The 13,734-nt window shown below is 52.3% G+C and overlaps 1 protein-coding gene across 13 annotated transcripts in view; it reads left to right on the plus strand.

The window, feature by feature from the left end:
• The window catches only part of DAB2IP (DAB2 interacting protein), a 210,694-nt gene that overhangs the window by 174,024 nt on the left and 22,936 nt on the right, over window positions 1–13,734 (plus strand). For all 13 annotated transcript variants that reach the window (XM_049832022.1, XM_049832026.1, XM_049832021.1 and 10 more), the window contains 2 exons: window positions 9,426–9,570; window positions 11,904–12,048. In XM_049832022.1, the coding sequence (XP_049687979.1) occupies window positions 9,426–9,570; window positions 11,904–12,048 (290 nt within the window). The remainder of the gene's footprint in view (window positions 1–9,425; window positions 9,571–11,903; window positions 12,049–13,734) is intronic.

The raw sequence follows: 13,734 nt of genomic DNA on the forward strand, positions 1-13,734 counted from the left end.
ACCATCTGTCGAACAGAGAAGTGGCTTGGCTTCCTGATCTAGATCAAGGCAGGCAAAGCTCACTGAGAGGATTGCAAGGCTGTGGGCCTGCCATTGCAGAGGCAGAGAAAATAGCTAAATAGTTAAAGCTTTCCTGATCCCAGGCAGCAGTGTCAGACCCCAGGAGCGCAGGGAAGGACCACAGTCCTGGTCCCCTTGGCTGCGTTGCCCTCGGCGGTGACAGAAGTGGCTTGTGATTCACGGGGTGTGAAGTAACGCTCTGTGGTTACACAAGGAGAGCATCGTAGGTGTCCCACTCCTCGCCCCCCCGCCCCCGTGGACCGGGGGCTGCGTTGCCCTTCGCTGTGGCTGTGATGGTGCTAGTGCCAGGGCTCCTGTTGGAATGACATTGCCATGAAGGACCCTGTCCGTGGCTTACACGGTTCTGGTGCAAAAGGCTTCAAGTGTCGCCCCAATCTCGGTCACCATGGATCATGTGTGGGCATGGCCGAGAGCTGTTGTCACTGCTCCTGCCTTTTTCCTCTTCTCATTGGTACTCGAGAGGCTCTGGAGAGAGCAAGTGTGTTTCTAGACATGTGTCTGCATCAGTGCTTGAGATCCCAGAGGCTCTGCACGGGGGACACAGTAAACAGACTTGATGAATTTCCCCCTAAAATGGAGCTTCTGCTTTCCCTGCTTGTCATCTGCCATCAGCATTAGCACAGGGTTTAGGGAGCTGTCAGAGCAACAGGAGTTATTGGAGCATGGGAACCGGGTGGTGCATCCTTTCTAGAGGAGTTGGATAAGCAGAGAAAGGGAAAAGCAGGAGTAAGGTAAAAAACCAAGGAGTGGGAAAGGAAAACATCCCCTCACCCCTACTTCTGTGACATGGGTGCACCCCACCACTGCTCAGGAAAGCTCCCCTGCGGCTAAACACCGCGACCCAGCAAGGGGACACAACCGCAGGAGACCGGCAGGCTGGTGCCTGCTCTGCACAGGGAGGCTGTGCTGGTGTTGCGGTCCCTGCCCTCCGCTGGGCAGCCCCTCTTGACCTGCTCCAGGGAGAAGGACTGGACAGGATGAGTCCAAGCGCTTAAAGAAGTCTGATCACCATGCTGCTTGCTTTCCCTCTCCCTGGGCATCACCTGGCTGGCCCCTCGGCAGGGCTCTGAGCACCTCCCTGGAGTTTCAGCGCAGAAACGACAGCCTCTTACTTTGTCTTCCCAGCTAGTCTGCAGGAGAAACAGCTTGTTTTCATTTTTCTTTTGTTGTAGGTAAAGTGGCTCTGTATGTGTTAGTGTATGTTGGGGAAGGCACGTGCCTGCAGGCGGGTCTGGCTCTGAACTGCGTTTGGTTTTGATGCTGAGGACGTAGTTCCCTCAGCCCAGACTCACCCACCCCCAAATACCCGCTCGTTCAGAGGCGACACTGAACAGGAAGGTAAAACACCCACAGCCCGAAGTAGGGCACAGAGGGTTTTGAAATGGGGTTCAGAGCCCGGGAGAAGGAGAACAGATCCCCGTGGGGCGGGAGCCCAGCGGGGGGGGATGGTGCCAGGGGAGCCGGCATGCTTCGGGATGAGGCTTGAGGCTGTAGAAAATGGGGCCAGGTCCCAGTTTCTGCTGGGTGAGGACCTCAGCCCAGTCCGGCAGCGGTGAGCACCCCGCTCCCTGGCACTGGTGTGCAGGGCAGGGGGGCAGCGGCCCCCACCTCCACGTCTCTGTCCTCCCGTGACCCTCTGAAGCTTGCCGGGGCTGGAGGTGGGTTCCCCGTCCCTGTGCCTTGCCAAGAGCCTTTCCAAGGACCTCTTCAGAGCTCTCCCCTGCCCTGAAGGGTGCAGTCGTGGCAATCAGCAGCCACTAATTTATTTTGCTGATAAAGGGGGTTTTGTGGATCTTGGCTGCTATAGCTGATACTAAAGCAGCAATTACAGTTGGACTGAGAAACAAGTGTCCTGTCCGGTAGATTATCTATGAAGACTCGTTAGCAGCTAATTGCTCTTGCGCTGTTTCGGGCCATGTTTTCCTGTAGCGATTTGCTGTAAATATGGTGTAATCCCTTAATGAGGCACGGCCGATTGGGTACATGCGTCCACCCAGAGCCACGCTGCAGGAGTTCCGTGCAGGAGAGGTGCGACGTGGTGCTGCGCGCATGGTGCTGCGTGTGCCAGCCACAGCCAGGCCCCCGGCCACCAGTGTCCCCATGCAGCCCCGCAGGCAGCGGGAGGGCGATCCTTACCCACAGACACCCCACTTTGCTCCTTTGCAATATTGAGCTGACCCCCCCCAGGCAGGTGTCATTACCTGAAGCTGCTAAAACCCAGGGGCACTGCCCGAGTCCCTCCTGCCGGAGGGGCAGAGCGCATAAAGCTGCAGGCAGAAGGGGGACAAGGGCTGTAGCTGAATTTTCTCCCTTAAATATCTGCTTCTTCCTGGGCTTCATAGCCGTATCACAATAGGTAAAAGGTGGAGAACAAAAACAGAGTCCTCTCTGGACTCAAAGTCCATGCTTCCTTTGATCTCCATTTGGGAAAGGGAAAAGCTTCATCCCTGCAGCGCTGCGCAAGGGTTTGGTGTGCATCAGGGCACGCCTGGAAACCCCTGACCAGCCGCCAAGGCAAATAGGTGGAGAGGAGGGGAAAAAGCATTTTGATAAAGCTAAGAGTGCAGACAGTGTGGCTGAGGGAGCTGCCCCACCCCACTGGAAAGTCCGACAAACATCCAGCCCTAAATCAGCTTGCTCAGGGCAAGCGGTTGTTCGCTGTCTTTTTATGGCAAGTAGGGGCTGGAAGAGGCATCGCTGTGCTGTAAGAGGGACATAGTTTTAAGAGGGACCTAGTTTTGTGGCTAAACACAGAGACGCGGGCTCTCAGCATCTGTCCTTGACTTGTTATGTGCTTCATCTTCCCAGTGCAAGCACTGATAAAATGTTACCTGTAAGGGTGTGGAGAGATGTCTTTAAGTATTTTCATGTGTTTTGCAATGCATAGACAAAAGACACGAACTCATAATTAAAAGTATTTCTGTTGCCATCTTTGGTGTTACTGGGAGTGCTCACCCCTGCCATTAGCATGACTTGATGTGGCCTTTGTGATGTGGTTATGGATAGGCAGGCTGCATCCTCCCCAAAGCGAGACCAATTGTGACTTTGGATGCTTCCAGAATATTTCCCATGCTTAGATTTATTTCAGGGCTGTCTTGCAGCTTTTGAAGCTCAGTTCATGACCATAAATGTATATTAAAAAAACCCTCTCTTGTCCAAATGGTTGGTAGATCAAACCCAACATGAGACAAAGCTCTAACTAACCAGCTGCTCACTTGAAATAAATATTTACTGTGTTGTGAATGGAGTGAAGAATAAACATGTGTCCCTGTTTGTTTATGCTGCAAGGATTTGCTTCAGCTAAGCAGATGTATTTACTCCCCCCGTGCGAGCCTTCTGGAAACTCCCCACGTTCCCCTCCTCGGCGGTGCGGGGTGTTCGGTCAGAGCTCCGCCGGCAGCGGCAGTTTAAGTGCAGGACCTGCAAATACTGCGTAGGGCTGCCTAAAAGTGACTGCTCAGGTCAGGGAGGGGACCTGGAAATGAGTGGCACGGCCTGGGAAGCTGCTGGGCTTGGAGGCTGGTGGAACCAGGGCTTGGTCAGTCGCTTTGGGGAGCACCACTCCCTTATCTGCACTGGAAAGGCTGCAGACACAGGGATGGAAGGATGCTGCACACGTTCAGCCGTAGATGAGACTGGCAGCAGCCATATCATTTCCCCCACAAAGAGTTTATCTCCCTGATAATACTTTATAGCAGCCATAGTTGAGCTAATAAGGCTTTTAATCAGTTTTATGAGCACCCCCACCGTTTTTCCCCTTCTCCCTGAACACAACAGTCAGGCTGGTTGAAAGGATGGAGAAAGCTGGTGAGTGGCAGCTGCAGGGATCAGTGTTCTGGCTGTCGGGGTGGCGTGTGGTTTCTCAGCCTCCTGTACGGGATCCGGTCCCTCTGCCCTCGCGGGGAGGTGGTGGTTGATCAGTGTGTTAGTGTTATGTCCCTCAGGTTTTCTTACCAAGGTGATGGACACAGATGCCTGCTCATTAACCCTCGCATTGCCATTTCACCTCCTTCTCCCAAGGAGAGTTAGAAAATGCTAGAAGCGTCAAGGATGAGCTCCAGTGCTCAAAGGAGGGAACATCACTGCATTTCCCAGCAGAGAAGTGTCCAGCGCAGACCCTCAGAGGAGCTGTGTGGTGGTGAAGAGTCGAGGACTGGTGGTTGGGGTCCTTGGTTTCACGCTGTCCGCCCAGGACCGAGACGCTGCCCCTCCGCCGCTCTCCTTGCGCAGCTCAGCACCGTCGAGTGCCGCATTTCTCTGCCACTGCAGCGCTGACACATAGGTGTGTCCTGACACTCGTCCACCTGTAACCGACAGCCCTCCCAACCCCTGGTGTTTTTCACCTTTGCATAAAAGCCCAGCTGGACTCGGGGCTAGTCTTTGAAATACGCCGTAATCTTATTACCTTTATCAATTCAATCCTCTTAAGGTTAAGTCAATCCTATTAATCAGGCTTGTGATGTGGAGAACCTTATTATTTCAAAGTCAATCTGCCCATCAGTCAGTTATGATATTGGGAACAATCAGCGCCAGCCCAGAGGGGTGCGTGACCCAAGCGGCGTGTGCAGGGCCGTGGGGTCCATCAGCTCTGCGACACCGCACGTGCTCCAGCTGTGGACGCATCCCTGCGAGGCTGGGGCTGGAGGACCTTCCCCAGGATAGCGAGGTGCAAAATCCTTCCTGGGTATGGACAGGATACGTCCTGCAAGACTCGTGTTGCTTGTTGGCTCCCTTTGCCTAGGAAACACTCCTGCTCTCGCTGCAGCCCTGCCAGGCTCCCGGCTGGCTCCGTCTTTCTGCCTCCTGGGCTCAGGAGCTGGAGGGGGCAGGCACTGCCCAGTGACACACCCCGGGCACAGGGACCGGCACCTTTGAACCCCTTCGGGACTGGGATACTTGATGTAGACAGACCCCTCACCAGGGTGGGGTGGGCAAGTGCAAGCGTTGCCGGTTTCAAGCAGTGCAGGGTGCTCGGTCCTGCCAGCACGGGGGGGAGTGCAGGGCTGGGGGTGCTGGTGCTCTGGGCAGGCAGGGCTGTCAGCTATTAATCAGATTTTTGACTGAATTAGCTGTCTGCTCCAGCTTCGTCCCCCGTGAAGAAGCTTTTTCTTCCCATTTTTTGTGTTTGAGCAATGCAATTAGTCCGCTTCCTTGGCCCTATTGACATGAGCAATGAAGGACTGGGGTTTTGAGCAGGTGTTGGTTTTTCTCTTGGTGGGCTTCACTTTTGAATGAGCCTTTTCCAACTCAGGCCACCCCCAGGGCAGCTGGGCCCTGGGCCGGCGCTGATGTGGATGCTGGCTGACACGGGGCAGCAGCTTCAGCGGGCCACCTGCGGGGACCCCACACGGAGCGGCGCAGGGCTGCAGCACGCTCGTTTCCAGGGCATCACCCCTATTTCCATATTCTCCTTCCAGCTTCCCCAGGCAAAGGTTTGGGGGATCCACCGTGGCAGCGTGAAGCAGCCCTGCTGCAAGATGACTGATGTAGTCAGACGTCCGGAATTGCCGCATGCGTGAGGGACGAGGCAGGGGTTAGGAGACATTGCCTCACCCGCAAGAAGATGCTGTTTGGTTGTGGTTTGAGACAGGAGGATGAATTCACCCAGGTGGGGCAGGGGAAGCGGCATCTGAAGCTCACCGGATAAAGACCGAGGGGAAATGGAAATGTTTTTAGGCTACGCTACAGGTAAATCAGGATGGAGACACTGGAGGGACAGAGCGATGCGCAGGGAGCAAATCCAGCCTCGGGCCAGTGCTGCCGGCTGCCCTGTGCGGGCAGAGCGGGCGCTGGGGGTGGTCCGTGAGCCCTGCGGTGGTGCTGAGGACTCTGCCTGCTGCAGGGACCGGCCTGCCACGCCGGCAGTGAAACTGCTGAGTGCGTTTCTAGAGGACTGGAGGAGCTGCCTTAGAAGAGCACAGCCTGCTGTGGGCTCATGCTTGGTTTATTTGAAAAGTGCTGGAAACCAGTGCAGCCTTGTGTTGTCATGCTCTGAATTTATTTATGAATTGCTCTTTATCCGCATATGTGCAGTGACTGAAGTTGCACAGGTTCAGCTGTGTCCAGTCTGAAGCAAATGTCCTTAAAATAAACACAGGAGCAAGCCTGAAGAACGTTGCCACAGCCCTTAATTTTTACTGTAGACCTTTTCCTTCCCCTCTCGACTCCGATGTAATGAAATAAAGCATCTTATTTTCTTCCATTGCCAGGGGCCCTAAGTGAAAACAACCCCCTGCTGATCTCTGCTGCTCAGAAACAGGGAGTTTTATTGGCTTTAGTTATTGCATTTTATTCAGAACCTTGTATGTGGGTGAGTGAGGCCCCCGGAGGGATTTGACAAGTATTTGCATTCCATTTGTGTCTTCCGAGTGCTGGCTGCTGGCGTACTTAAGGCAGAGATACCAGACGTGTGATCAGAGCTGATGTGGCTTTTTTGTGCGGAGGGAAGGCAAGATCTGGAAGATGGCCCTGGGACAGAAATTGCAGGATGTCATGGGAACTGACCCACGGACGTGGTTCCTTTCCCGCAGCTAGCAGAGCCCCGCTGGGCTGCCAAGAGCGATCTCTGCGGACGAAGTCGCTCAGGGATGCTGGCTGCGGGTCTTTTGATCCCTGATGTATCTTAGGCCCGGTTCATACAGCCCGGCGAGATGCCTCCCGCAGCCTACGGAGGCTGGACCTGCTGGGGACCGTGAGAAGCCCTGGCCTGGGGGATGCTGTTGGGTATCCTGGCTCTCGCCTCCATCCGCTGATCAGTTACAAGGCCAGATTCTGCCACATCACGCCCCAGCTTTGGTGCTGCACCGTAATGGAGCTCTTTGGGATTTCAGCAGCTTTCCTTTCCACTTCGGAGTCAAGGGGTCGTTTTCTCAGCTGTCGAGCTGCAGGTGCTCTGTAGGGGATAACAACCGCAGCAGAGGTTTCAGGGGGCTCTTTTCCAGCTTTGTGTTGAGTCCCACAGTGGAATTTTGCCTCATTTTAAATTCTAGTGAATTTTGTAGATTGGCTAAAAATCAACAAAATTCACATTATCGCTGGCTAAAACTTGGCCTCTGGGTTTCCAGCGCTCAGCAGCCGTGGCTTCCCGTTGGGTTGTGCGTTGCAACTTGGCCCCGCATCCAGCAGCAGCCAGTACTCAGCCGACGAGGGGGGATAAAGCAAACGCTTGGCTAAGAGAAGCTGTAAAACTCAGTGTTCCTGAGATAATTAGTATGTTGGGAAAGTGACAGGAAAGAGAATCAAGCAAAGCCAAGGTCAGCGGCTGCTAATTAAGAATCGGCACCTTGTGTCAGCCTGAGCTGTGGCTTGGAATTGAAACGTACCCTGGGAGAGACCCAGGAAGATAAAGGTGATAGAGTTACCCAGATAGCAGCTAACAGGATTTGAGCAGGGGTTTAAAGTTTCATTCCAGCTTGGCTGATAAAAGGGGCGAAATGAGAGAAAATAGCGGGGGGAGGCGCGTGCTTTGCTTCCAGGAGGGATTTTTGCCTCTGCAGCTGCTAGAGCATTGCAGACGTAGCAGGATCTGAGGAAGGGGATCTTCTGGCTAAAGAAATAATAGAAGTGACTTTTTTTCCAAAGCTCCTCCTCTGGGTTTTCTAGATGCTCTTCTGGGAAGGTCACGGCAGCGTGTTGGTCCCAGTCACAGTCCTGTGGGAAAGTGGGAGAGATCGGGCTGTCGGGTGCTGCAGAGATGCCAGCCTTCCCCCCTCCTTCCCTGTTCTCAGATGAGAGACATACCTGCCTGCCACCTGGATTTTCCTTTGTCTGGGACAGAAGCACAGTAATGAAGGGGCTGTGGATTAAATTATTTGGGTCCGTTGGGTTCAGGTGGAGCTGTTTGTTGAACCTTGATTAAACTTTCAATGCAGAGACGTCCCTGTGAAAAATGAAATGGAGCTAAGTGCTTCTTTCGCAAATCTCCTGGCCAGCCGCTGGCAGGGAATGGGACCTGAGTGTCCCCTTCCCTAAGTCTGGGTTTGAGCAGGCTGGGTTGTGGCCACAGTGTTTCGGGGGGGGGGGCTCTGGGAGGTGTATTTTGCTTGCGGACGGCAAGGACAAGACCTCGGTCTCTGCACAGCAGCTCTGGGGTGCTCCTGCTGCCCCTGCCAGGAACGGGTTACGTCTGGTACAGTCATGACAAATGAAGGAGAATTTCTTAGTGAGAGGTTATTACTGAGCAGATTATTTTGTTTTAGAGGAAGGCGGTTTAAAAAAGGTGCCCTTGGTTGTAGAAGTGAATTTGTATGTCAACATTTCTCTGTCTCCTGCATGGGGAAACCATAAGAGGTTTAATGCGTGTGATTTACACGGTGCCAGCAGCCAGTTTCCCTTTGTCATCCAGGGTCCAGGTGAGGGGTGCTGGGTGGGAGGAGGTCAACCCTTTCGGCACCCAGCGTGGCAAGGAGCTGGGCAGGGGCCCAGAACTGCTTTTCCCTTTAGCAGTGCAGAGAACAGAAGCGGAATATGTATTAGCATTAAAAACTGCATGGCATTTCTCCTGCATTAACGCTAGCTACAGCACACTAAATATTACACCACATAGTGGATTTTCAGCAGAATGCATGGGGAGCTACGTGACCCTCTCTGATCAGTTAACGCTGTTGCTGAAGCAGACATGGAGCTCGGTCTGAAGCGCTGTTTTTCTTTTAGAATTTGCAATTCAGTAGCCTGGGCTGATGCACGGTGCAGCTGTCAGCATGCGGTCTGTTCCTGTTCACCCCATCCATTGCTCTGAAGCACAGAGGATTATAAAATTGCATGGTATTTGGTCATGTGCACATCAGACCAAAAATGTGCCCAAAATGTGTGCTGTAGCAGTGCTATTCATTTCTGTGAATACTAAGGAAAGGAAATAGGACATTTAAGCATCTTGATGCGTATTACAGGCTTGATTCTCAGCCATTAACTGTGGGGCACAGCTCATGACATCTAAGTATGCCCCTGTTTTGCAGCCAGTGCAGTTAGACACTAGGTGCAGCCACATTTAGCAGTGAAGAAAATGTTTCACCCACAAAATGTAAGGCTGATACGAGACGCAGCCAAAAACCACCACTGACGGAGACGCAAATGTGATGCAGGTCTGGAATTAATCATTTTTTGGGGGTGCAAAAGTTGTGACTCTCCAGAGATTTATTTCTCCTCTCGTCTCTGTGAGGTTGGAGAAACAGGAGGGAAGTCGGGCTGGTAGTAACGCAGCGTGCACACACAGGATCACCTGCAGCACCTCCACTCCCTCTTGTGTCTTACGAAGGTGAGACCTCTCTGCAGAAGGGGAGGCTGCTGCTCTGCTCAACAAAGTGTATGTCAGTGCGTGGTGACCCACCATGGGCTTTGCTTTCCAGGATTTCTTGACTGACCTGATGATGTCTGAAGTTGATCGCTGTGGTGAGAATGAGCATCTCATTTTCAGGGAGAATACACTGGCCACCAAAGCAATCGAAGAGTACCTGAAGCTGGTGGGGCAGAAATACTTGCAAGATGCCTTAGGTATGTACAGAGCGTTGGCGAGTGTCGCCCAGAGAGGTCCTCCTCTAAGCTGCAGGGTGCTCTGTGTGGTGGAGACCATCAGCTCAGCCCTGATGGTTGTCAGGGGCACCAGCGTTTACCTGCTGGAGGGTTTCTCTGGCAGCGGGGTCCGAGTCCGGGGCACAGCCGTGGCCGCAGCGGGCAGCTCTCTGCTCCCAGGTGAAGGTCACTGCTGAGTTAGCGCTTTAATCTGCTTTCAGAGGAGATAACAAATTGATATTTGAAGGCATTATGCTGCCTGCCAAGTCTTCTGTCTCAGCACTGGCAGTGTCACAGCAGCTGATTGAATCCTTTGCCTGATTGCACACCCCCACCAGAGACGCTCCCCCAGTTCCTCGCAGCGCTAGTGAGTCAGATGAAATCTCCCAGCTTACAGTGATGAGAGTTGCCTCCCAGATCACGCTGGGAACCCTCCTGGTGGTTTTTTTAAGTGCTGGCTATGTTTATGGCTCCAAAAATATTTCTCTTGATGCAAATGAAAATAATTAGAGCTTCTGCTTCTGGGCAGGTCAGGAAGGAATTTCTGTGTTGCTGTGTGCAGCCAGCACAGCACGAGGATGGGGAGAGGCTGCCTTTGAAGCGCTATGTCTGAACCTCAGCTGAAGGCAGCTAGATTGGATCCACATCCTAGCAGTAGGATGAGCAGAGTTTTATTGAGGTGTTAATTTTTCAGTATGTTGGGTTCCTACTAGTGGATTTGTGTAATTTTAGCAAGGTGCAAAGAAGCGTAAATACTTTATTAAGATAATAGTAATAATGACAATGTTGAGGAAGGAGAGATCGTTGAGCAAATTCAGTCAAACCAACAGATAGCCCACAAGAATAGGAAAAGGAATATGATTTATTTCTGCCTTGTAATGCTTTCTGGTTGAAGGCAAGTCTGTAAGTAGATTACCTCATAAAATTTCTAAAAAGACAGGAGATTAATGAGGGCAGAGAAGTTTTAAATATTCCCCTTTCAGGGCTCAGTGCAAATGCTGCCAAGCCAGCTCCATCTAGTACGGGAGGAGCCTGCAGTTCTTGCTGGCTGTTCGGGGCGCTGATTCTGTGTAGACCTTTTATCAGTGAAATGATTCATCTGTATGTCACAAGGTAACACAATACAGCATAGCGCTTTCCTTTAAACCATGAAGCACAAGCAAGTAATAGGGCCAGATAATAACAGCAGGCATCACCTGCAGGCGAGCAGAGAGGCTCCAGAGCTCCCTGGCAGAGCCGAAAATACATTGGAGAGGCTCTCCAGTACGTAATTAAAATCTGTTTTGGCAATAGGGGAGGAATGCAGACTAGAGTGGGCAAAACCAGGAGGATGGGAAAACCCAAGAAGGTCAGGAATTAGGAGATGAGCAAACCAACAGGAATTAGAAGAAAACCAAAGCAAACCTTTCTCCCAGAATGTCGCCCCGCCCTGCAGGTCCTTAGCTAAACGCTACCTCTTAATCCCTGTTATCCTGTCCCCTGCTCTCCCCAGCCACTGCTGTGTGCTAATTGGGATGGACACCGCCATCCCCCGGAGCTGGACACCTGCCGAAGCGGTGGGAAGCACCCTCAGCCCGGGTGGCAGGGGTCTGTGCCCGGGTACCCCAGCATGAAAGGTGACATGAGAGAGAGTTGCTGGCAAAGGAGACCCACAGCGTGAGTCTCCGCAAGGGTGAGGAGCAGCCAGGCAGCAAACAGGAGTGCAGGGAAATGCAGAGAAATATTTTAATTTAATTTTGTGTGATGTTTAACTCAAAATAAACCAAGTAAATTGTTTCTTTCCTTTAATTACCTATTTCTCCTGTGAATCAGACTGGCTTGTCAGCGCCAGGGCACAGTCTGCAGTAGCAGGCCATCCTGCAAATAATTACAGAACTTGCCAGCATACTTCCTACTGGATTAGCCTGAGGGAGCGTCTCTGGAACTGGTGTAATGGGAGGTCGGGGCAGGCTGAGGAAGCGGGTGTTTTGGCAGCAGAGTTCTGATGCAATAGCCCATAGCCACAGAGGCAGAGCTGCCAACTGGGGAAGAGGGATGAAACGTGCTCATCGGGAGTCCGGGTGCCTTTCTGCAGGGTGTGCTGTATTGTTTTGTGAGCTCCCAGGGCATTGCCGGCTGCTCCTGGGTCCCCTCGGAGATCTTGAGAGCTGGCTGGGGTACAGCCTGCCCCGGGAGCCACCGCTGATCCGGCTTCTGTTCAGCCAGTGTGATGGGGCATAGGGTAACCGCTCGGGTACTGGGGCTTATGAACAGAATTGCTTGAAGGCTGCGTCTCTCATGTCTCCAAACCCCATCACCGACTGTCTGTTTTACAGGGGAATTTATCAAGGCACTGTACGAATCAGATGAAAATTGTGAGGTGGATCCCAGTAAGTGTTCGTCTTCAGACCTTCCTGAACATCAGAGCAACCTGAAAATGTGCTGCGAGCTGGCCTTCTGCAAAATCATCAACTCCTACTGGTCGGTATCCCGCGAGTGTCGCTGCCCTCCGCACGCCCTCAGCTAGCGCAGAGGTGGTACAGCTGCAGGGGACAAGGGTGGCCGCAGTCCATCTTCAGGCTGTTGGTATCTGTCCCTTAGCTGGGCTGACGGGCAGCTTGTCAGAGAGCTTTGGAGGGAGAGCTGCGGGGCCCTGCCCACGTCCTGCAGCACATAAGGGAGTCCTGGCGGTCCAGGAGCAAGGCCGAGGATGGCCAGGGAGTGGGACAGCAGCTCCTGCTCACCCAGAGTTTGAAGCGTCTGCTCTGGGGCTGAGACAGCCTCACTGGATGCTCTGTCACACTTGTTTTCAGTGGGTGCTGAAGGGTTACTGGCGCAGACACGGGGACAGGGCAGTGGAGACGAGGAATGCGAAGTGCCTTTTCCAGTGTGACCAATTCAGAGAGGGACTTGATGCCAACTGTATATGAAAGTCTGGAATAAAGGGCAGAAATGCATGCCCTGGGTCTCCTACCCATGTAACAATTCAGTCTGGATCAGACTGACGGACTCTGCCTGCCTCCCCAGAGCATCAGGTGAAGTTTGGAAATCCTCTCTGCAGCAGGCAGGGTCTGTGGCACTCCTCCTGCCTGCAAGGAAGCTGCACCAGCACAGGGAGCTTTTGTTTAGGCAGATGTTCTCTTGTTGCAGAGTGCTGGAGCAGGGGAGGATGCTGCTGGTACTCCTGGGTTGCTGTTTGGCTCAGCATCCTGCGTTCCTCTGGGTTAATTAACCCTTCTCTCTCCCAGCCCCAGGGTGCTTGCTGAGGTGGAGATGGGGAGCCCATTGCCTCCTTGGCCCAAGGCCTGGTATGCAGTTTGAGGCATTTCCTAGCTGTTTGTTCTCAGGGTAAAGGTTCTTGCAACTAGTTGGGACAGGCCCGAATATGCAAAATTGATTGGAGTAGTCGTATCTTGTGGAAGTGGCTGTCGAGCATGGTGTTACCTCCTGCTCAGCCCTGGGGACTGGGAGCCAGGAGTCCGTGGGTCTGTTACAGATGCCTGCAAAGATGACTGAAAGAGGAAAAAAATGGGCTTGTGACTCTCTTTACGTGGAGAAATAAAAATATTTTCTTTCTGATTCTTGCTAACGTACCCAGACACTCTTGTCCTGATCATATGAGAGAATGATCATTTTTGTCTTACTGCTGGATTTGCAGTCTTCCTGCCTAAAAGTCTGGGCTTAGTTTTTATTAATGTATTTCGTAGCAACACTGTTGTTGCAAAACACCAACTAAGGATAATATTGGAGGAAGAAAGTCTTTGATAGTACAGATTTCTCATTTTCTCTCCTATCCCGGCTGTTGTGTTGAGGTCTAAAAACTCATTATACTTAATCTCCCAGGATACTGGGTGTGCCCTCCTGCGAGCCCAGGAAGGGAATTGCTTTTCCTGATACTGCTCAGGGAGGGAACAAGCAGCAAGAGGCTCACTCAGACTTCCTTTATCTATCACAAATAAGCAAAGGGCAGATTTCTTTACAGGCATTCTATACCTTATCCTGGGCCACTTAATAACTCTCTGACTCAGGAATGGTGTTTACCTGCTCTCACAGGAGGGATTTAGTCACCAGAGGATTATCATTGTTTGAATCGAATTAATGTATTCCTAAAAACACCGAAAGCAGCACTAAAAGGTCACTCTGAAAATAGGCTTGAAAAGTGACCTA

Source organism: Accipiter gentilis, chromosome 29, assembly GCF_929443795.1.
Source record: "Accipiter gentilis chromosome 29, bAccGen1.1, whole genome shotgun sequence".
NCBI classification, from domain to species: Eukaryota; Metazoa; Chordata; class Aves; order Accipitriformes; family Accipitridae; genus Astur; species Astur gentilis.